Source organism: Pituophis catenifer, unplaced genomic scaffold, assembly GCF_029215685.1.
Source record: "Pituophis catenifer annectens isolate HBS135680 unplaced genomic scaffold, rPitCat1.0.hap2 SCAF_13, whole genome shotgun sequence".
In the NCBI taxonomy this organism is placed as follows: domain Eukaryota; kingdom Metazoa; phylum Chordata; class Lepidosauria; order Squamata; family Colubridae; genus Pituophis; species Pituophis catenifer.
Window position 1 is genome coordinate 20,080,755 of NW_027256893.1, and position 23,722 is coordinate 20,104,476.

The 23,722-nt window shown below is 42.4% G+C and overlaps 1 protein-coding gene across 1 annotated transcript in view; it reads left to right on the forward strand.

Moving 5' to 3' along the window:
* The window catches only part of TENT4B (terminal nucleotidyltransferase 4B), a 35,340-nt gene extending 12,437 nt beyond the window's left edge, over nucleotides 1-22,903 (forward strand). The window contains exons 2-12 of the mRNA XM_070952727.1: nucleotides 2,433-2,556; nucleotides 5,966-6,012; nucleotides 6,901-7,021; nucleotides 9,151-9,258; nucleotides 11,122-11,250; nucleotides 12,567-12,780; nucleotides 13,428-13,554; nucleotides 13,691-13,794; nucleotides 15,624-15,811; nucleotides 17,485-17,649; nucleotides 19,521-22,903. Of these exons, the coding sequence (XP_070808828.1) occupies nucleotides 2,433-2,556; nucleotides 5,966-6,012; nucleotides 6,901-7,021; nucleotides 9,151-9,258; nucleotides 11,122-11,250; nucleotides 12,567-12,780; nucleotides 13,428-13,554; nucleotides 13,691-13,794; nucleotides 15,624-15,811; nucleotides 17,485-17,649; nucleotides 19,521-19,700 (1,507 nt within the window). The 3' untranslated portion in view covers nucleotides 19,701-22,903. The remainder of the gene's footprint in view (nucleotides 1-2,432; nucleotides 2,557-5,965; nucleotides 6,013-6,900; nucleotides 7,022-9,150; nucleotides 9,259-11,121; nucleotides 11,251-12,566; nucleotides 12,781-13,427; nucleotides 13,555-13,690; nucleotides 13,795-15,623; nucleotides 15,812-17,484; nucleotides 17,650-19,520) is intronic.
* The last annotated feature ends 819 nt before the right edge of the window (nucleotides 22,904-23,722 follow it).

Below are 23,722 nucleotides of genomic sequence, written 5' to 3' on the forward strand. Positions count from 1 at the left end.
GTGTGGCTTGATGGTCATGTGACAATTCTTTAGGATTTAGCAGAGGTACTGGTCTACCAGGCTTTTAACTGCTTGCAGAGCTGTACCAGTCTACCCATTTATTTTTGCAGGCACTGGTCTACTCATGTATTTTTGTAGGCACTGCTTGCAGAGCTGTACCAGTCTACCCATTTATTTTTGCGGGCACTGGTCTACTCATGTATTTTTGTAGGCATTGGTCTACTCATTTATTTTTGCAGGCACCGGTCTACTCGGGTTTTTTAGCAGGCACTGGTCTACCCATTTATTTTTTGCAGGCACCGGTCTACTCATTTGTTTTTGGAGGCACCGGTCTACCACCAAACTGCCTTTTACCACTGATCAGCTGTAGGGCGGCCCTTTGAAGCCCCGCGGCAAGAGTTTAAACAGTTTTTCCTTATAGCCCATCAGCTGGGACTCAGGAGGCAGCAATAGATTGGGGGGTGGGGCCAAATAAAAGGTAAGAATAACACGGGGGGGCAGTTGCCGGGGGGCAGAACCAGTTCGGTGACATCATATCGTCACCGCTACCGGCTCGGCGGAACCGGGAGGAACCCACCACTGTTGCAGACGTTTCCTTACCCATTTGGGTAACATCATCAGTGCTACGTCATCGTCATCATCTAGCACTGATGATGTTGCCGAGCTGAGTAATGAAACGCCAGTGAGGAATCGTTTCAACCCTGAGCTATATATATTTTCGTTTTATCAGCAACAAGAAAGTCCTTTACACGTTGCCTGGGTTTGAATTGCATTCCTCCGTGTCCTTCCTCTTAATGTATTTTTCACCGTCGATCGCTTGTATCTAAATCTGTCAGCCTTTGAGGTAGATCAGGGTCAGGAAACAGGCCCGGCAAGAAATACTAGATCTCTTGTTTTATTGATCCAGCTGATAGTCCTTGACTTAGAACCATTCGTTCAGCAACCATTCGAAGTTAACTAAAGTGACATGACCGGCCCTCACACTTAACAATCATTGTGGTATCCCTGGGATCATGTGATCAAAATTCAACAACTTGGCAAATCAGCGTGTAATTTTTTATGCTTGTACATCCCGGGGGGGTCACAGGATCGCCGTTTGTGAGCTTCGCAGCTGGCTTCTGACAGCAAAGTCAAGGGGGGGGGAGGAGCCAGATTTGCGTAATGACAGCACGATTCACTTAACAACTAAAGTGATTCCATCACTGGGGAAAAAGGAAGTAAAATCAGACATAACAAGTTTAAGAACCGCCTTAGTTAACCATGGAAATTGTGATTGGAAATTGAGGACTATCTATAATACCAATTAAGGGGTGTGTTGGCTCTGTGGCTAAGATACTGAGCTTGTCGATTGAAAGGTCGGCAGTTCAGCGGTTCAAATCCCTAGTACTGCGTAACGGGGTGAGCTCCCATTACTTGTCCCAGCTTCTGCCAACCTAGCAGTTTGAAAGCACATAAAAAATGCAAGTAGAAAAATAGGGACCAGCATTGGTGGGAAGGGAACAGCGTTCTGTGCGCCTTTGGCATTTAGTCATGCCGGCCACATGACCACGGAAATGTCTTTGGACAGCGTTGGCTCTTCGGCTTTGAAACGGAGATGAGCATTGCCCCCTAGAGTCAGGAACGACTAGCACATATGTGCGAGGGGAACCTTTACCTTTATATTTATACCAATTCTGAAAGCCTCTGACATCATTTCCCCTTCCCTTCGTCTTAGACCAAAGAGCATCAAGATGGGGCCATCTTGAGTTTCTTCCTCACCCTTTTCCTTTTTTTTCTTGGGCAACTTATTTCCTTCGAGCCCATCTCTCCCAATACCTCCAGCCTGCCTTCCAGCTTCTTCTCACCTCAGTTCTTCTTCTCTTCCGTTTCTGTGCGGCAGAACAGATGGCCAAAGAGAACCTGGGGGTGGTAGAAGTATTAAACAGTATCTCTTCCAGCCTGTTGTTTCTCTCTTAACTAATGTATCACGAGGTTAAGGCTGGCTTAGGGATTTCCTTCTGGGCCCTCAGATGCATTTTTTATAGGATGGGACTTAAAAAAATCCTATGTGAAGCAGTCTGATTTCCCATCGAGCTTGATTAAAATGCTTTCTGACTAAACCTACATAAAGCCACAGATAAAACTCTTTCAAGTCTCCCTCTCCCCTTTCCTCCTCCTCTTCTTTTAAAGACTCCGTAATCCCTTACGGGGTGGAGTCTTGGGCAACTGAATGGAACTGTTTACTGACCGGATGCCCTTCCTGTCGCCAATGTGGAGTTTATATTCTCATCGTGCCCAGAGAGAGAAATATCTGCCTCTACCTAGGATCGAATTCACAGCCTCCTGATTGTGAGGCGAGACCTCCACCTCTAGGCCTCCGCACCACTCTCTCCCCTTTCCTCATTATTATATAATTTTACTAACTCAGCCCTCCTTTTTTTTTTTTTTTCCAGCCTTCATGAAGAAATCAATGACTTCTACAAGTACATGTCTCCTCGACCCGAAGAAGAAACAATGCGGATGGAGGTGGTGAACAGGATACAAAACGTAATAAAGGAACTCTGGCCCAATGCGGATGTAAGTTTAGCAAACTCTTTAACTCAGTTGCTGAAGACGCTGGTGGTTCTTTTTCCAGTGGTTGTAGACTTTAGGCAGAAACTCCACCATTCTGCAGTTAAAAAAAAAAAAGGAAATCTGATGTTAAAATGATGCAGTCTTTATTGTACGTTTGCATAGCTTCAGTCGGGTCTGGTCGGCGTTTCAGCCATTTTGCTTTTTCATCTTGGTCACCCTGGCCAAAGGGAACAGGTGGAGCAAATACTATTGATAAAGAGACCTCCAAGTTTCCTTGTCCAATTAATCTGCAAGGTTGATTCCCTAAACCTTGGCCACTTTTAAGACTTGTGGACATCAACTCCCAGAATTCCCCAGCCAGCCATGTCAGACAATATGATCAGCAAAAGGTTTTTTGAGTTGAGTTGGCACCTTGTGCTAAACCAAGGGTCTCCAAACCTGATAACTTTAAGACTTCAACTCACAGAATTCCCCAGGCTGCCATGTCAAATAATACAATCAGCAAAAAGTTTTTTGAGATGAGTTTGCACCTTGTGCTAAATCAGGAGTGTCCAACTGTGGCCACTTTTAAGACTTGTGGACTTCAACTCCCAGAATTGCTGCCTGGGGAATTCTGGGAGTTGAAGTCCACAAGTCTTAAAATGGCCAAGGTTGGATACCCCCTGCCCTAATAAAACTGTTGCCTGTTCTAGATCAGCCAGTCTCTTTGGACTTCCAGATTTCATTTCCGGCTTGTAGATAGCGGCATTCCTGACTAGTCCTTCCCCTCAACAATTCAGTGCGTGGGAAGGGAGACCAGAAAGAAGTAAAGGGAAAGGGAACTGGAAATCTCCCAACGTAACCTTGAAGCAAACACGTTGCTGAGATTTTTTGGCTCCGGTGAGCTTTGGAGTCAGATCAGCGACCGAAATAATTTGCCAAAGGGCAAAGTGTAAACCATGTAAGCAAAGTTCAGAGATCACAAAGGTCTCCTCCGCATTCAGTTGGAACCCTGCATAGCTTGGATGCTTCTGAAAAAAAAAAAAAAAAAACTGACGAAGGGGCTAACGAACCCAGTCTAGACACCGCTATGGACGTGCTTAGCTTTTTTCTTTTCCCTCCAGCTGCCTTTGTGGCATGACTGTAAAACTGGAAGCAAATAAAAAAAATTAAAAAATAAATTACGGCCATCTGATTACGTCCTGCAAAATGTTCATTGGCAGGTTCATTGTAATTCATCTGAAAAATTAAGAGTCCTTTTTTTTAAAAAAATAAATAAATAAAAAAACCGGATCCAGTAAGAACGTATATGAGCTTAGCGCTTTGAAGGAAACGTTAAAAGAAGCCTTGGCATTCAGCATGCTTTTCTTAAAGTATTTATAGAAGCCAGCAATTGTGTCATTTCTCTGTTACTCGGGGGAATGTGCTTAGACACAAACATTCCTAGCAAGTGAGAACCGTTCTTGGCATCAGCCGGGCTTCACCATTAAGGGGACGGTGAGAGGCTTTAATTATCCTGGAATCGGGATAACGCAGCTGCCAAAGGAAGGAAGTGACTTCAGATCACTTTTGAGAAAGAAAATCAGCTCTTGTTGAAAAGTATGACCGGCATAGAGTTCCCATCAGCGTGAAACTTCCTTGAATAGACTGTGATTATTGAGCCGGGGTGGCATAGTGATTAGAACACAGTCCCAAAGGTGCTTTTTCAGGAGGCAACTGGATTTTCTGGCTTTTTCTCTTTGAAGACGTTTCGCTTCTCATCCAAGAAGCTTCTCCAGCTCTAACAGGATGTGTGGGGAATGGAAGGATTTATATTCCTTGCAGACAGCTGGTCTTTTGCATCCTTTTAGAGGGTTGTTGAAGCACTTGGAGGTTTATCTGTGTCCTTGGGGTCATCCGAGTAGTGCTTTTAGCTATACAATTTGGGATGAACACCCTTTGAATAATGTGGGAGTAGGAATGGATTTCCAGAGGAAAAATTTGCAGACTACAGGAACCAGGAGCACCACTCAGGTGACCCTGAGGACACAGGTTAACCTCCAAGTGCTTCAAGGACCCTCTAAAAGGATGCAAAGGACCAGCTGTCTGCAAGGAACATAAATCCTTCTATTCCCCACCATCCAGTCAGAGCTGAAGAAGCTTCTTGGATGAGAAGCGAAACGTCTTCAAAGAGGAAAAAAGCAGAAAGTCCAGTTGCTTCCTGAAAAAAGCACCTTTGGGACAACCATTACCTAGATGACTGAGAAACTCTACGGACTGTTAGAATGCAGTATTGCTGGTTAACTCTGCCCACAACCAGGAGTTCGATTTTGACCAACTCAAGGTTGACTCAACCTTCCATCCTTCCGAGGTAGGTAACATGAGGACCCAGATTGTTTGGGGGGGGGGAGATGCTGACTCCGTAAACCACTTAGAGAGGGCTCTGAAACATTGTGAAGCGGTAGATAAATCTTAAGTGCTATTGCTGTCGCCTGGGTGGACTATGCAAATCTGAAAATGATTCTGAAAGGTCATCTGGAGGGTGTTTGTTCCAGGGATTCTGTCCCGGGTCCATCACAAGGGAAGAGATTAAGGAGCTTCAGACAAGTAATAGCCAGAGATTTGGCTAGGATGTGTGGAAGCTCCTGCAACGACCAAAGTTATCTACAAATTTAGAAAGCCCTCTGCTAACAAAGCCTGACTTAGTAGGAAACAAATATCCATGAGTGGACGCAGCTGAGAAGACTGCGAACTGTCTGAATTTAAATTTAGTTTGTTCCTTGCGATTTATATTTATATTGATTGTTTCCTAGTATGATTTGGTTGCTTATTGTGCCATATAACTATCATTAAGTGTTGTACCTTATGATTCTTGACGAATGTATCTTGTCTTTTTATGTACACCGAGAGCATATGCACCGAAGACAAATTCCTTGTGTGTCCAATCACACTTGGCCAATAAAGAATTCTATTCTATTCTATTCTATTCTATTCTATTCTATTCTATTCTATTCTATTCTATTCTATTCTATTCTATTCTATTCTATTCTATGATTCTACTCTACTCTACTCTACTCTACTCTACTCTACTCTACTCTACTCTACTCTACTCTACTCTACTCTACTCTACTCTATTCTATTCTCCTACAGCAAGTGGTTAATTAAGTGAAGGCCCGGATAAACTTAGAACAGATAATGGCTTCATTCTCCGATTTCTCCTCCTTGTCAAAAGAAAGCCAGAAACATACATTCAGACAGCCCATTAAATGCCTGCTTGCTTATGGCTCAGCTTGATCTCTAGATTAATCCTATACATGCTGGATGATCCCCTAAAAGCTGTCCGTTGAGGGCAGCAAGAGTCTGCGTTGCTGCTTATTCTTTTAATGCTTACGGTGAAAGGTTTTAATTTGTCTGTTTGGATTTTCTTCTCTCCCACCCACCCCCCTCCCCCCAGGTGCAGATATTTGGAAGTTTTAAGACGGGTTTATATTTACCTACTAGGTTAGTAAGTTTTATTTATTGCATTTACATTTTATCTTTCCTCCGAGCAACTCTTGAGTACAGGTAGTACTTTTACCAGTTACGAAAAAGTCACTTCATGACTTGCTCAAACACTTAGGTCCTTCACGGATCTATAAAGCAAAAGAAAACCTGAAGTAACTTCTAAGTTCTTAGATCTAGAATATTAGAATTAGAATATTAGAATAGAAAAGAGCTGGAAGGGACTTTGGAGGTCTTCCAAGCCAGCCCCCTCCTCAAGCAGGAGAACCTATATTACTTAAGATAAGTGGCTGTCTAGTTTCTTCTTAAAACCTCCACTGATGGAGCACCCACAACTTCTGGTGGCAAGCTGTTCCACTGGTTAATTGTCCTCACTGTTAGGAAGTTTCTCCTTAATTCCAGGTTGCTTCTCTCTTTGGTCAGTTTCCAACCATTATAAGATCTTAACACAATTGTGATTTCATTTAGAGGCCGCTTCACTTAATCGAGTTGCCAATCCCACTAAATGAGGACTATATTTGTCCCCCGTCTGCCTTCCCCCTTCCCCATTTGTTCCTCAGTTTACCTCGTTCTAACAACATTTGACTGGGACTAACTGGGAATGAGTCTTTGCGGTTTGGGAAAAGCCCTTGGCCCAGGAAGGCTTGAGATCAGTCATGTGATATACGTCTAAGGATGGGGTGATGTACTAACGTTTCCGTACCCCGGAGACCAGGGAATAGCCTTCATTAAGTGCCGAAGGGTATCTGAAGTAGATGTCCCTTAGCAAGAAAGCTTGCAGTCTTTTCGTAAGAGATGGCACGCTGGTCCTTCTGCAGAAATCTTATCCATTCTGATTCCCCAAAATGCACCTGAACGAAATATTAATCTTCTGCCATCTCGTTCCAGCGATATTGACTTAGTGGTGTTCGGAAAATGGGAGACTTTGCCACTGTGGACCCTGGAAGAAGCACTTCGGAAGCACAACGTGGCCGACAAAGGTTCAGTAAAGGTTTTAGATAAAGCCACTGTAAGTTAATTTGGTGTGTGTGTGTGTGTGTGCTTTTTGTGCCTGTTAGCGTGGGGGGTGGTTTCCCCCAAAAAGTAACTTGTGAAACATCTCTACAATATTACAGTGGAGTCTCTACTTTGTCTAGAATGATACGAGGGCAGGGGTGGGCAAATGTGGCCCTTTTACAACCTGTGGACTTCAACTCCCAGAATTCCTGAGACAGCTTGGCTAACTCAGGAATTCTGGGAACTAAAGTCCACAGGTTGTAAAAGGGCCACATTGGCCCACCCCTGATAATAGGGCAGTGATGGCTAACCTTTTTGGTGCCAAGTGTCCAAAGTGCAAGCGTGCATGCGAATGCGAGCACGTGTGCCCAAACCCCCTAAATGCAATGCGAGCACCCCTCCCCCCCATGCGTGCCCACCCCCTGCGCCCCGTTTTGGCTTCCAGGTTGGTGCAGGAAGCTTTCCAGGCCCAAAACGGGGCACGGGGGAACTGTGCGAGCCCCCCCCCCCACCCATTTTGGGCCTGGAAAGCCTCCTGTACCAACCTGCCCCCCAACCCTCGGTGCATGCGCCCTGCACCCCATGCATACATGGCAGAGATTCGAAGACCAGCTGGCTGGTGGGAGGCACGTGTGCATGCATGGTGGAGCTGGGCTGGGGCTATGGCTGGTGTGCCCGCAGAGAGGGCTCTGTGTGCCACTAGTGGCACACGTGCCATAGGTTTACCATCACGGATATAGGGTCTCCCACTTAATCAGGAGGTTGGACTAGAAGACCTTCAAGATCCCTACCAACTCTTATCACTCTGTTAACCTCAAGTTAATAGATCCGTATTGAACAGGGCTGCCACGATTCAAATCTTCCATCTAATAATGGACAGCTCTGTTGTTTCAGATAATTTGCCTCAAGTCATATCTTGTGTGTAATTTATATCATTGATGGCTTTTCATCTTTTGTCTCAGTTTGTCATTTGACATGAACCGATGCAAAAGATAGAGAGAAGGTGCACATTAATTTCAATTACATCAGTAAACATGGATTCGGCGGGCCCCGTTTCCCTCTGTTAAATTTAAGATTTTAACTCCTAGCTTTTTTTATTTTATTTTGAAACATCACTCTCTTTTTTTTTCATTGGGATAAAGCATAATTTAAGTTCTGTGATGTTTTCCCAATTATCTGTTCGTGTTTAAAAACAGATGTTTTGAGTGTGTAATTGTATCTCATTCTCTCAGCTTCATATTAACTCTCAGCTTCATGGCACAGACAGGGTATTAAGTTTAAAATTTGTAATTCAGTTCAGTTGTATAGAAGTATGTATGCATGTCCATAAAAGTCAGCTCATTTTTCAAATTGGCTCATGGTGCAAGATTCTATTCACGATTCTGAATTGAGTTGAGAGAAGAGCTGATTCGTTCAAATTGTCCTCAAATCAAAGCTTTGGATCTAGGAGTCTGTAGCAGGGGTGAAATCTACTTACCTTCCCAACCGGTTCGGAAGTGCACATGCCACGCGCGTCTCCTGATGCGCACAGACCCTCTGCGTATGCGCAAACCCTTCTGCGCATGCACAGAGGGTAAAAAAACAAGTCACTTCCTAGTTAAAACCAGGAAGTAACGACGACTGAGCGGGTGGGCAAAGCCTCGCACCGCCATAGCTACCGGTTCTCCGAACCACTAACCGCCATCTCTACCAGTTCAGACGAACCGGTCCGAACCGGGAGCATTTCACCCCTGGTCTGTAGAGATTCTCAGTCATCCAGGTCATGGTTGTCCCAAAGGTGCTTTTTCAGGCGGCAACTGGACTTTCTTGTTTTTTTCCTTTGAAGAGGTTTCGCTTCTCATCCAAGAAGCTTCTTCAGCTCTGACATCCATTCCCCACTCTCCTGTCAGAGCTGAAGAAGCTTCTTTGGGTGAGAAGCGAAACCTCTTCAAAGGAAAAAAATAAGACAGACCAGTTGCCTCCCGAAAAAGCACCTCTGGGACTTTGGATCTAAGCTTTGCGAGCAGAGGTCAAATCCCCGAATTCTGATTGGTTTAATTTCCAAGGTGTTCTGCACCGAACTAAGACTAATTCTTTTATCAGAAAAACTTTATTTTTATTTTTTTTTTAAAGACAAAAGATGCTGTTTTTCTCTTTCTTCAGGTTCCTATCATTAAACTGACAGACTCCTTTACTGAGGTAAAAGTGGATATCAGCTTTAATGTACAGAATGGGGTAAAGGCTGCCTATCTCATCAAAGATTTTATTAAGGTCAGTTGATGATGAAGGTAAACTTCGTTTCCCCTTGCTTATGAAATGCTCACACTGTACAGGTAGTCCTCGACTTACAACAGATCATTTAGTGACGGTTCAAAGTTAACAACGGCGTCGAAAATAGTGACTTAACGATGGCTTTTCGCAGTTACAATCTCTGCAGCATCCCCAGGACCACATGATCAAAATTCAGAGGCTTGGCAACTGGTTCATACTTACGACCATTCATTTATTTATTATTATTTATTAGTTCAATTTATATGCTGCCTTTCTCCGAAAACCATTGCTGTGTCCCGGGGTCACGTGATTTCCCCTTTTGCGACCTGTTGACAAGCAAAGTCAAGGGGGGAAGCCAGATTCACTTAACGACCGGATTCCTGACTTATCAACTGTGGTGATCGCTTAACAAGCCTGGCAAGAAAGGTCGTAAAATGGGGGCAAAACTCATTTAACAAGTTTTTTTTTTTACTTAGCAACATAAATTCTGGGCTCCATTGTGGTCGTAAGTCAAGGACTACCTGCATTTATACTGTATACAGCGCATTCCCAGCAAAGCCAATCTGTGGGCAGTTCCATTCCACAACTCTTCGGTGATCGTTCTAGAAGTAGGATTTAACACTTAAAATCAATTTAAAAAATAGTATTCACTTACTTTCGCTACCGGTTTGCAAATGTGAGCGTACAGGACCTTCCGTGTATGCTCAGAGCGTCAAAAATGGGACGTGATGGCAGGTGGGCGGAGCCTCCTGCCGTCGCCGCTAGCGGTTTGCCTGAACCAGATAGAAGCAGCTGAATACCACCACTGGCATAGAGGAAAAAGGAAAACAAGAGGGATTGTTTGCGTGTGCTCCTGCAAAGGGCACTGTGAGAATTTCAGAGAAGGGAGGGAGAAAGAAATAATTCGAAGCACACGCCTCAAGCAACGCTTGTCATTTTTCATCACATCCACTAGAGAGCATCGGAACAGAACAAGTTTTAAAACGAAAATTTGGGATTGTGTTTTTTTGTTTCTCCCCTTCCTCTTCCCCGAACGATTGTATTTCCATATCAAAACTCCGTTTCAATTTGAAAGGCGAGCAAAGTTTGGCCTTGGGTGCCGCATACCCATGATTTTAACCACGGCAGCCTCTTGTGGTTCCTGGAGCTGCAGGTGAAATATCAGAGGAATTTCACGGCAGATGGGCGGGTGGCATTTTATGAGTCAACTTGTATATAGACGTTGCCAAAGGAGGAAAAAAAAAAAAAAAAAGTTGCAACGAAGTTGCCTTGTCTTATCTAATCAATTTAATATGGGAAAATATTTGCTCGAGGGCTCGATAAAAAGGCTCACATTCCTCTCCTTGATACAGTAGGAAAAAGGACTTCAAATATTAATTTTGAAATATTAAGGCTGGGTCGATGATCTCAGGATACAGGCGTGTGAAGCAGAGGTGGGTTTCAGCAGGTTCTGATCAGTTCTGGAGAACCGGTGGTGGAAATTTTGAGTAGTTCGGAGAACCGGTAGTAAAAATTCTGACTGGCCCCGCCCCCATCTATTCTCTGCCTCCCAAGTCCCAGCTGATCGGGAGGAAATGGGGATTTTACAGTATCCTTCCCCTGGATTGGGGAGGGAATGGAGATTTTACAGTATCCTTGTTGGTGCCACACCCACCAAGTCACACCCACAGAACCGGAAGTAAAAAATTTTGAAATCTGTAGTTAACCCTGCTTTAGAATTGTACAATAAGGTTGGCTGGGGAATTCTGGGAGTTGAAGTCCACCCACCTTAAAGGGGCCGAGTTCGAGAAACCCTGTTCTAACTGGACAAAGACCAAAGAAGTAAAAAAATAATAATTCCCATCTTCTTTTTCTTTTTTGCAGAAATATCCTGTATTGCCATATTTAGTTTTAGTATTGAAACAGTTCTTATTGCAAAGGGACCTCAATGAAGTATTCACAGGTGGAATCGGATCTTATAGTCTTTTTTTAATGGCTGTCAGCTTCCTCCAGGTAAGTTAAAATTCTTTCCTGACAGTTCACGAGTTTGTGTCCTAATTGTTGCATATCCCTTACTGCTCATAATGGTACAGAATTCATTAAAAAAAAAAAAAAAGAATAGTTGGCGGAGAAAGGTGCATTGGATATCTTCGCCATCTAGAGTTATTTGTAAAAGTAATAAAAGCCGGGAAACAAATAATAAATAAATAAAGATGCTTCTTCTTGTGCCCTATCCATCATCGGACGTTGGCGATCCTATTTTTATCAACAAACAAAGCTTAGCATGATGTATAAAACTCCATCATAGGGTTGTAGAATTAGAATAGAATAGAATAGAATAGAATAGAATAGAATAGAATAGAATAGAATAGAATAGAATAGAATTCTTTATTGGCCAAGTGTGATTGGACACACAAGGAATTTGTCTTGGTGCATATGCTCTCAGTGTACATAAAAGAAAAGATATATTCATCAAGAATCATAAGGTACAACACTTAATGATAGTCATAGGGAACAAATAAGCAATCAAATCATTCTAGGAAACAGTCAATATAAATCGTAAGGATATCAGCAACAAGGTTATAGTCATAGTCATAAGTGGGAGGAGATGGGTGATAGAATGATGAGAAGATTAATAGTAGTGCAGACTTAGTGAATAGTTTGACAGTGTTGAGGGAATTATTTGTTTAGCAGAGTGATGGTGTTCAGGAAAAACTGTCCTTGTGTCTAGTTGTTCTGGTGTGCAGTGCTCTATAGTGTCGTTTTGAGGGTAGGAGTTGAAACAGTTTATGTCCAGGATGCGAGGGGTCTGTAGTTTGATGGAGTTAGGTAGAACAGCTGCTACAGATGCTGCTACTACCAGTTGAGCACGAACAGATGTTCCATCAGGAATTTTGCAGAGACAAGAGTGGAAGTGTCTGTGGAGATTCTCAGTCATGGTTGTCCCAAAAGTGCTTTTTCAAGAGGCAACTGGACTTTCTGGTTTTTCTTTGAAGAAGTTTCGCTTCTCATCTAAGAAGCTTCTTCAGAGCTGAAGAAGCTTCTTCGATGAGAAGCGAAACGTCTTCAAAGAAAAATCAGAAAGCCCAGTTGCCTCCTGAAAAAAAGCACTTTTGGGATAGACTGGAAGCTTTGGAAGTTATTGTCTTGCTGTATTGAAGTTTCCTACCTAGGAGGTGGGGAAATGATTTTTATGGCGCAGGGTTTCTTGTTCTTTGCTGGTTGGGCTTTCAATTTCATAGACCTCGTTCAGTTGTTGAATGGGATGGTCCAGAAAATTGAAAATGTTTTTTTTTTTTTTTCTCAACCCTTTTTGCTTGTTTCCACAGCTACATCCCCGGGGGGACGCCTGCACCCCCAATGCCAATTACGGCGTCCTTTTAATAGAATTTTTTGAATTATACGGCCGTCATTTCAACTACCTGAAAACGGGAATCCGAATCAAGGATGGTGGTTCCTACGTAGCCAAGGATGAAGTTCAGAAGAATATGCTAGATGGTTACAGACCGTCAATGTTGTATATTGAAGACCCACTACAACCAGGTATCGAGGGTTTTGCGTTGGGCGTGGGAAGGTTTTTGATATACAGAGTAGAAGCCCCTGAAAATACTTTGCTCCTGATTCCGTCTTTCCCTGATATTTTCCTTGTGAATTGATTTATTCATGACTGATTAATATAATGGCATTCATTTGTGAGCATACTGCCAGATTAATAGGTTTAAAGACTATGATGCAAGATATGAGGATAGCAGTAGCGCTTAGACTTATATACTGCTTCACAGTGCTTTACAGCCCTCTCTAAGCGGTTTACAGAGTCAGCCAATTGCCCCCCAAAATTTGGCTCCTCATTTTACCCACCTCAGAAGGAAGGAGAGCTGAATCAACCTTGAGCCGGTGAGAATTGAACTGCCAAATTGCAGTCAACCGGCAGTCAGCAGAAGTAGCCTGCAGTACTGCATTTTAACCCCTGCCCCACCGTGGCTCATTTATGAGTTAGGATATTTGATGGGTGCCCAAAGGATATGAGATAGGCAGCAAATAAATTTCATAATAAAATAAATAATAAAAGAATTAAAAAATAAAATAAAATGGATTAGATGAGAGGGAAGAGTAAGAAATTAGCATATACATAGGATGGTTATGATAGGATTTTTGTTTTCTCCTTCTAACTCTTGCTCTTTTTTTTAAAGGCAATGATGTTGGGAGAAGCTCTTACGGCGCCATGCAAGTTAAACAGGCCTTCGATTACGCATACGTGGTTCTGAGCCATGCCGTCTCTCCGATAGCTAAATGTTATCCCAACAACGAAAGTGAAAGGTAAACATTTGGGGGGGAGGGGGGGTTGTTTCAGTCAGAGGCCTCGCTGACCTCATTTTTTTTTTCCCGATCCCCGCTTTCAAATCCAGTAATCTTCCTTTTTTTTTCTCTTCCCCCTTCCAAAAAAATGTCACAGTATATTAGGAAGAATAATCCGAGTTACGCAAGAAGTTGTGACGTACAGAGAATGGATATCCAAACAGTGGGGGATCCAGAATAATACAGAGACGTCGTGCAATGGTAAGAGACTTAAAAAGTTCTGGCAGCAATATTTCAGGGACATAGATGGTCCTTGAGTTACGACTGAAATGCAGTTTGCCTTTGATAGCAATAGTAATAGCACTTAGACTTATATGCCGCTTCACAGTGCTTTACAGCCCTCTCTAAGCGGTTTACAGAGTCAGCCTCTTGCCCCCAACAATCTGGGTCCTCATTTTACCCACTTCAGAAGGCTGGAAGGCTGAATAGACTTTCTGGTACCTCCCTGAGTCTGCAATTAAAAGTCTCACGGTATTTTGATTTTTAAAACAAGCTACTGAGCCACATACATTACAGAAAGAAGCATGGAATAACAATAGCTAAATCTGCTAAATAGCAAAAAAAAAAAAAAAAAAAAAAAAAAGAGTTTCTCTGGTAGTAACCTGATGCTGGCAAATAATAAAGTGATTGTGTAATAATGTAAGAGGAATTGAAAGCCATTTGGCCTATTGCCAAGTTATTCCCAAATATTCCGAATCCAGCATTAAACTGGATTGGACATGGAGAGAGAGAGCGAGCAGTAGATTGGAAAAAAAAAAAAAAAAAAACAGCTGGATCCCAAATGGCTCAAGCAATAAAGCATTAAAGTTGAATTTATGGACCTGTTTGGAAACAGCTCCATTCATCCCTGTACGAGCCACTTCTGATGCAATCCTTCGCTGCACGAAAATTAATTCCAAGAAACGATTTCTTTTATTAAGCTTTGGCATTGTTTTCCTCCAAAGGAAGCTTTTTTAAAAAAAAAGAAAAAGAAAGAAAAAATAGCACTCTGCTTCACTGTGTTGTGTTGGGAATATATATGTGGATGGAAGAATAGTGATGCCCAATTCCTTCGGATTCGTGGAACCAGAAAAAAATCACCGTTCTGAATAATGTATGAGACCCATCTAAGTAAGATAGGAATGACTTCTGAGTAAGCAAATGCACAAATCAGCAAAAGCCAGATGTTTTCAAGCAGGTTTTATAGGTTTGACTGGAAGGATAATTCCTCGTGTAAAGGGGAAAGAAGAATGCAAAGTCCAAAGATTAACCGAGATGCAGAGATATATACCTTTCCGCATAGTTGGATATTTATGGAGAAGAGTTGCTGATTTAAACAGCAGATGTCAGGACAAATAAAACTCTCAGGTCTTAGAAGAATCTGGCCTTTCTTAGACTTTGTTACAAAACGACCTCATTAAACTGACATTGGGGAAACATCCTCTTTACATCCAGTGGGCAAATTCCTAACTGCTGTGGCCCGCCAACAGACAGCAGAGCTAGAAGCAGATTCAGACAGTGAGGAGGTTGGGGGAGGAACGTAGGCCAGTCCTGGAGTCTGGGGAAGGCTCGGATGAGGACTCTGCGGCGGAGGCAGAGAGGGGGTCTAGGCCATCTAGTAATTATTTGCTGCCCCCGGAGTCTCCGGAGTCTGACATCAGCGAAGCAGAAGAACAGCGTGAGCCTGTTCCCAGTGTGCGCATGCACAGAGCTGTCAGGAGACAGGGGAAGGATACTGCAAAATCTCCATTCCCACCCCACTCCAGGGGAAGGATACTGCAAAATCCCCATTCCCACCCCACTCCTGGGGGACGGATACTGCAAAATCTCCATTCCCACCCCACTCTGGGGCCAGCCAGAGGTGGTATTTGCCAGTTCTCCGAACTAAAAATTTCTGCTACTGGTACAACCCCGCAGGCCGGATCTGGACCCCGGGCCTTAAGTTTGACACCCCCTGCCATAGACCCTCTTTTCCCATTATTAATAACCTTATAACAAAACCTCCTTTATTGTGAAATGGTGCTTATTCTCCGTTCCTTCTTTGGCCCTAGGTAACGGAGTGACATTAATGGCGGATAATCAACAGCTGGACAAATATAACAACAACCTTTCCGAAGAGAACCAGTCGCTAGGAAAAGCGAGAAGTAAAACGTTGGAGACGCCCAGCAAACATTCATCGAACTCTTCATCAGGCCCTTTGTCGTCGTCGTCATCCACGCTCTCCAGCTCCAGCGATGTGGTAAGTATCAAATTCAAATCGGATTACCGCACAGCCGCCTCTAAATGGTTGGAACAGGGTTTCTCACAACGTTGCCCCTTTAAGACTTACGGACCTCGACTCTCAGCACTGAGGAATTCTGGGACTTGAAGTCCACACGTCTTAAAAGTTGCCAGATGTTGAGAACGTCTATGGAGGTTCTCAGTCATCCAGGTCATGATTGTCCCAAAGGTGCAACTAGACTTTCTGGTTTTTCTTTGAAGACGTTTCGCTTCTCATCCGAGAAGCTTCTTCGGGTCTGACGCGTGACGTTCCCCATCATCCAGTCAGAGCTGAAGAAGCTTCTCGGATGAGAAGCAAAAAAAGCACCTTTTTTTTTTTTTGCTTTAATTTATATGCCGCCCTTCTCCGGAGACTCAGGGCGGCTTACAATGCGTTAAGCAATAGCCTTCATCCTTTTGTATATTTATACAAAGTCAGCTTATTGCCCCCACAATCTGGGTCCTCAATTTACCTACCTTAGAAAGGATGGAAGGCTGAGTCAACCTTGAGCCTGGGGAGATTCGAACTTGCAGTAATTGCAAGCAGCAGTTGTTAATAACAGTGTTTAGTCCACTGTACTACAGGCTCTTAGCCCGTCACCTTTGGGACAGAGGTTGAAAAACACCGCCTAAAATAACATACAAGAGTTTAGCGAATCATAAAAAATGCAGAGCAGGTGACAGAAATGCAATACAGCGCCTGCCTGTCAGAAAGCCTGACGGGGTTGCAAATTTTGGAACTACCTCCAGGAAACCCTGTCACGTTGTTTAGCCATCCAAATCTCTGGTGTACGGAACACAACGTATGAAATTTATAAAACAATAGTTTAGAACAGCGGCCCCCAACTTTTTGGGCACCGGGGACTGGCTCCGTGGAAAGAGATTTTTCCATGGACCGGAGGAAGCGTGTTTTCGTGTGCTGCCTGCATCCCACGGATGAGGCTTCATTTGTTTATGCGGCCTGGTTTCTGGCATGCCACGGACTAGTATGCATAGTGCACAGACCGGAGGTTGGGAACCCCTGGCTTAGAAGCATTCCTGGCAGTGATGGGATTCAGCCAGTTAGCACCACTTCAGGAGAACCGGTTGTTAACTTTCTGAACAGTTTGGTGAACTGATTGTTGGAAGAAATCATTAGGGCAGAGAACCGGTTGTTAAATTATTTGAATCCCACCACTGATTCCTGGGCTATAAACTTGGCCTGTCAGAAGAGAAGCGAGAAAATATCGAGTCACTTATACAAATAGTCTTCACTTAATAACTAGTCCCTTCATGACCGTTTAGAGTTATGATGCCTCCCCCAACACAAACACACACACATACACATACATGCTATAGTCATATATCTGCATTTCAGACGTGATGCGATTTACATTGATTTGCTTAATGACCATCATGGTTTCTTAAATGTCCGCCACCAAAAAGAGAAAAGAAAAAAAAAAAAAGTAAAATCAGGCCCATGTCACTTGAGTACCTCAGCTTATTATGACCGTCATGACTTAACGATGGAAATTCCGGGCTCCATTACAGTCGCAAGTCAAGGAACAACCTGTGTTTCGTCAGAATTCTGGTCCCCGCATGTAGTTTTAAAGGTGCTGAAATGGTTCCCATTATGTCAAAGATGGCATCATCCTTCTGCTCCTTCCTCCACAGGAGTCGGATGGCACCCCATGCAAAACCTCAAAACAGCTGGGCTCCTGCCAGACTTCGGCAAACAGATTGGTACCTCAGGAGATCTCCCTCGGGTCCTCTCAGCTGAGCGGCAAAATGCCAAGTAGCCAAACAGTGAACGCATCCAATGTGACAAATAAGTCCCAGGTCGGTATGGGCCCAGGTTCAAACAATCTCAGTTCCCCTTCAAGACTTATCTGAAGCCCGCCCGGTGCTGTGATTTCTCTCCCTACCCTGGAAATAGGTTTAAGAGCTCTAGAAACATTAGAATATTGCGCTTAAACGTAGCTTGGGATAACTTAAGTCTGCAGTCTAGGAATAATGGCGATCCCCTTCCCAATAAATAGAACTGAGCATTGGTCATTTCACTATTTTAATACCGTGTTTCTCCGAAAGTAAGACCCTGTCTTATATTTTTTTGAACCCTGAAATAAGCACTTGGCCTTATTGCCATGCGCTCAAAAGCCCGATTGGGCTTATTATCAGGGGAATGTCTTATTTTGGGGGAAACGGGGTATGTGACACAATCGGACGAACGCCCTTAAATTCATTTTATTAGGTTGTTTTTAAATCCCGGCTTTATAACTTTATAAGCATCTCAAGGCAAAGAACATACTCAATATTCCTTCCTCCTCCTGTTTTCCCCACAACAACTCTGTGAGACAAGAGCCACACTGCAGCGGGAAATGGGCAGCGTATAGATTTAATACAGTAAGTAAGTAATTTGGGCTGAAAGAGAGTGATTGCCTCCAAGTCACCAAGCCAGCTTTCATGCCTAAGGCAGGACTAGAAGTCCCAGTTTCCCGGTGGTTGGTCCATAATCACCAACTGGCTTTCATGCCTAAGGCAGGACTAGAACTTACCATCTCCTGGTGATTGGTCAAAGTCATCCAGCCAGCTTTCATGCCTACAATGCATAGGTGAAATCCACTTACCTTCGCTACCGGTTTGGGAACGGGAGCGCACGGGAGTGCACATGCGCTACATGCGGGAGCGCCTGTTCTGTGCATGCACAGAAGATTAAAAATGGGATATAATGACGTCCCGGTGGGTGGGTGGAGCTACCGCCGGCGCTACTACTTCACGCGAGCCAAATAGATCCGGCCGGATTTCACTACTCCTACAATAGGACTAGAACTCCCAGTCTCCTAGCGATTGGTCCAAAGTCACTCAGCCAGTTTTCATGCCTAAGGCAAGACTGCAACTCGCCATCTCCTGGTGATTGGCCCAAAGTCACCCGGCCGGCTTTCATGCCTAAGGACTAGAACTCCTCATCTCCCAGTTTCGAGCTCGTACCTACACCACTGAGTCCCAGCTGCTCTCTTAACGCCATTTGCTTTTGTGATGGAGCATGTTGTGGCCCACCGGCGGCCTGCGGAACTGGCAGCAGAGTCGGACAGTGAGGAAGTTGGGGAGGAACATGGGCCAGTCCTGGGGAAAACTCGGACGAGGGCTCTGCATCGGAGGCAGAGAGGGAGCTAGACAGCAGTGAGGCAGAGGAACTGGAGCCCGTTCCCAGTATGCGCACACACAGAGCTGCCAGAAGACAAGAACAACTAAGAAAGCAGGGTCGACTTGGGAGTAAAGCCACACCTTAGAGACGATTGGCCTCTCCCATAGGAAACAAAAGAGGAGCGAAAGGGGAGGGGGTTTTTGCAGGAAACAATTCGTTCGGTCATTTCAAGAGTGGAAAGTTCTGTTCGTGACTCCAAGAGGCTCTGTGCCAAGTTTTGCCTTGTACTGTGTTTGGAAACAAGTTACATGGCAGCTTGCCAAGTGAGATAAGGTCTGTGTTGATAAATATTCCTTTGAAAAACTGTTTGGACAAGCCTTGCTGACTGTGGATGGACGTAATTCACAGTCGTGTAAATAAAAGAGGTTTAGCCGGGACCAATTCCTGCTTTTTAAGGGAGCCTAGGTCAGAACAGAGCAGAAGAAGTCTCGCTGGTCTTCACCCTTTCTTTCTTCTCTCTCTCTCTCTCTCTCTCTCTCTCTCTCTCTCCTTTTCTACCCCACAGCACGGATCCATGAGGCTCTTCCGCACTTCTTCCAACAAAAGCATCCAAGGTCCGGGGAATTCCAGCCACAGCACCTTGGTGACGAACAAACAGTACCAGGGCGCTAAGCCACAACAATTTTACCACGGGAAAAAAAGGAAACACAAGAGGGACGCTGCGCTTTCAGAGTTATGTAGATAGTTTTCCTATCTTGACGGTTGGACTTGTTGCCCCCCTGTGTGCAATGCTCTCTCACGCTACGAGAATTAACTTGGACAAAAACGATTTCCAAGATCCCTTCTGGAGTCTCAAGACTGTTGGAACGTTGATTAGCAACGCATTTTAGTTTTTTGGGGGGGTGGGGTTGTTTTTTTGTTTTTTTTTCCAGCTCGCCACGAAAAACCGATCATGAAGACTGAATAACTGCAAAAAATAATAATAATAATAATAAAAAAAATAAAAAATAAAAAGTGGGTGGGAGGGAGGAAGAAGAGGACAAGGCTGCTTCTCCAGTAAGTCATATGCTACAACAGGGTTGTTTAGATATATAAAAAGCTTGAATGTAAAATAAATATATCCCGTCAGCTTTCGGAGGCTGACATCTAGGGGTAGATTACAGTGTATTTAAAGGTTTGGTAATTAACTGAAATAAAACAAAAAAGATTTAAACAAATCAAAACAAAAAAACAAAAAAAAACCTGGGGTGGGGGGGTGAAACGTAATTTGAGGGCAAACCCAAACTTCAAAAAAAAAAAAAGAGAGAGAGAGTGAATCTTCGCATGATAATTTAAAAAAAAAAATTATTTTTGCAAACATCCGCCATTTTATCGTGTATGTATAGATGACCCTAGGGCAAATTTGACGATTTGTAATAGTGGATTTGTTAATACTTTTTACGTAACGTTTACCCCGTTTTAAATCGTAGAACAATTTTCTTTTCCTTTCCCTTCTTCCCTCCCTCCCCCCCCCACCCCTCCCCCGCCCCGCCGATTCATTTCATTGAAAAACAACTTCGACGAAAGTACCGGAAGCTGAATCGTCGCCCGAACAACGGACAAATGTAGCGAACGATAACAGTTCGGCGTTTCGTGGTGCTTTTTTTCCCCTTTCAACATTGAAATCATTTAATAGCACATTGACCTGCGTGCATAACTTGATTCTCCGAAGGCAAAAAGAAAAAAAAAAAAAAAAAGGAAAAAAAATTAGAAGATGGATGCCAGGGCAAATGCTTGTTTATAAAATATACAAATACCTTCTATTGTCAACTCTGATCTTGTATTCCACTCTGGGGAAGGAAAAAAAAAAAAAAACCAGACTTAAAACTCTTTTTTTTTTTTTTGAGGGGTGGGGTAAAATGCCATCATCACTCAGGCAATGGGGATATTCCAGGTTAGCTTTCATGGGAAATCATGGTTTGTTTGCTTTCAAAATAGGAAACCCAGTTAACTTTATTAAAGGAAGGGATACGCGTTGCTGCGTTAAGGAAAAACCTGTTGATGATGTCTGTGTTTTAAGTCTTCCTTGTAAATCCGTCTGGTGTGTTTTCCACATGCGTTGGGCTGCAGTTTTCATTACTTGCTTATGCTGGCTTGAGAGGCAATGAGAGTTGTAAATCAACAGTTGTGGGGGTTTTTTTTTTGAAAAGCACCAGATTGGGGAAAGGGTGGTGTAATTACAATTCTGGTTTGTTTTTTTATTTTTATTTTTTATTTTTTTGTTTTTTTGTTTTATTTTTTTGCATGCTTTTATCCTGGATTTTTAAATTTTTATTTCTTTTCTTTTTTTTTTTCGCAAGAAAATAAATTCCCTTCTCTTGCAGCTTTATAGCTCTCCCTTTTTTTAAAAAAAAAAAGGAGAATCGTTAATGCAAAATGGTTGAATTGTTGTTTTCTTTTTTAAGAAAAAAAACAAACCCTGAATGTTACCTCATTCCCTTTTTCAGAGACTTTTTAATCCACCCTTAAGAGAGAATTAAAACAGTCTTCAATAACGGGGACGGCTTCGTCTAATGCTGTCTAAAGAGGCACCAAACGATGCTTAATTCTTCCTGAAATTCTCCCGCTTCCTAAGATGGGTTCCTAGCTCAGGCAGGCCTTGAATTTTAAGACAGAAGTGAAATTTCGTGTGGTGAATGCAGAATGGAAGGGGTTGAATTGCAGTCACTTGCTTTATCTAAAGAAGAAGAAAACCAGACAAAGGAGCACTTTAATGGATAGAATGTAAAAGTGACTTTTACTGTAACTTTTTATTTTATTTTTCTTTATAAAGAAGAAAGCGTGTATTCCGAATGTAAGATTATTTGGGTGTATGCTGTCTGGAGAATGAAAACAATATCCTTTTTTTTTTTTTTAACAAATACTGGCTTTTAGATGTTTTCTTTTATAAATTGCAGACCAACCTGAACTTGGTAAGGGTGCAAAAAGCTTTTTAAGTGAATAATAATTATAATAATGCAACACGACCAAAAACTGTCATGACTGAAAAATTAATAAAATAACGCTAGATGATAAAGCATTTTGACTTCAAAATGAAGAGAAAGGGGAGGGGGGGAAAACAAAATACCATAATCGTCTTAAAACCTTAGGGATTTTTTTAAAAAAATTGGAAAAAAAAGTGTTAACTTGACAAAGTTCTATAGTTATGTTTTGTTCCAAACATTTTTTTTTAAAAAAAAAAATCCAAATGCCTTCCGTGAACTAGAATTTGTCACAAGGATTCACATTATGCATTCAGCATTTATGCGGAGTTAAAAAATATGTTTTATAACTGTAGGCCTACCTTTACACTCTGTTTTGGGAACAAAATTCTAAATTATTTCTAATCCAGTATTATTATTATTATTATTATTATTATTATTATTATTATTATTAGCTGCCATTTTAAAATGCTGTTACGAATGTAATACACCCGTCTGTATTACTGCACCACACTGAAGGTTTTTTTATTCAATTTTTCGGGAAAAATCACCCTCTTCGTTGGAAACAGGTGTCCTGTCAGGTTGCAGAGATTGGTATTCCAATAAGCATGTGATTATTTTAATGTGGTGATAGCGGGAAGATAATCTTGATTCCATTGGGAATCTTAGGTTTGTCTCAATTTATGGTTTTCATAAATTTTAATGGAAAAATAGCTTTTCCTGGACTGCTCAAGTTTCATTTTGTAAACAGTATCTTTCTAACAAGAAGAAGAAGAAGAAGAAGAAAAAAAGCATGAAGGAAAAATTGAGGAATTTTACTTGCCTCAAATAACCAGCATTGGTATTCATGAAACACATGTATATCTAGCAAATCTTTATTTAAACCGAACAGTTGAACTGTTCGTCTTTTTTCAATCTGAAGTTTAAAAAGAAAAAAAAAAGAAAAATCACTTTCAGTACCTTTTAATTTTTGCCTGCTCATTTTATCTTGTACACTTCATCTCTGTATTCAATTCAAATCTAATTCCTTTTTTGAGTTTCAATACTTTTTTGTGAAAAATTTTGTGAAATATATATATAAAAATAAATGTTTCAACAACGTTTCATCATTCATGGCATCTATTTTCTGTTTTAAAGGCATGTGATTTTTTTTTTTCCTTCCCACCACTTTTTATTTTACCAACCAACTCGCCAAAATGACCAAGTTAACCATTGATAGACCTAAGGTTTGGATGTTGAATAGTAGAATTTCCCATCTGTTGACTAGAAACTTGATCCATTGGACAAAGATGTCCTAAGGGGATATCAAAAGAATATGTGCCCCTTATATTGTCTTATTGGGAATTGGGGATGAAATGAGAAACATGTTTCTGCTCCAAATTTGAAACAATGTCCTTTTAGAATCGCTGTGAGCTTTTCTTGCAGGTGTTTCATTACCAAACTAGGTAACGTCCTCAGTGCCAACACTGATGATGTTACCTAGTTTGGCAATGAAACGTCTGCGAGAAAACCACCAAGCTCAGAGAGCACCAAGGACCCTAAAGTTCAACCCTGAGCTACAAATATTCTTATCAATGATGGGTGGGTTGTGTTGGCATCTTACAAGTTGAAATGCTCTGTTCCAACCTTATGACAGAATTCTCAAGTTCCTTTGAGCTCTTTTTCTTAAAACAGGAACTTAAAAGCCCTCTTGGCATGACTACATTTTGCAAAGTAGCTTTGAGTTTGAAATATCCTCTATATCCCAACTTGATATACTTAGTTTAACTCCCATCAATAAATTCTATTGTCTTCTTTTTCCAGCACC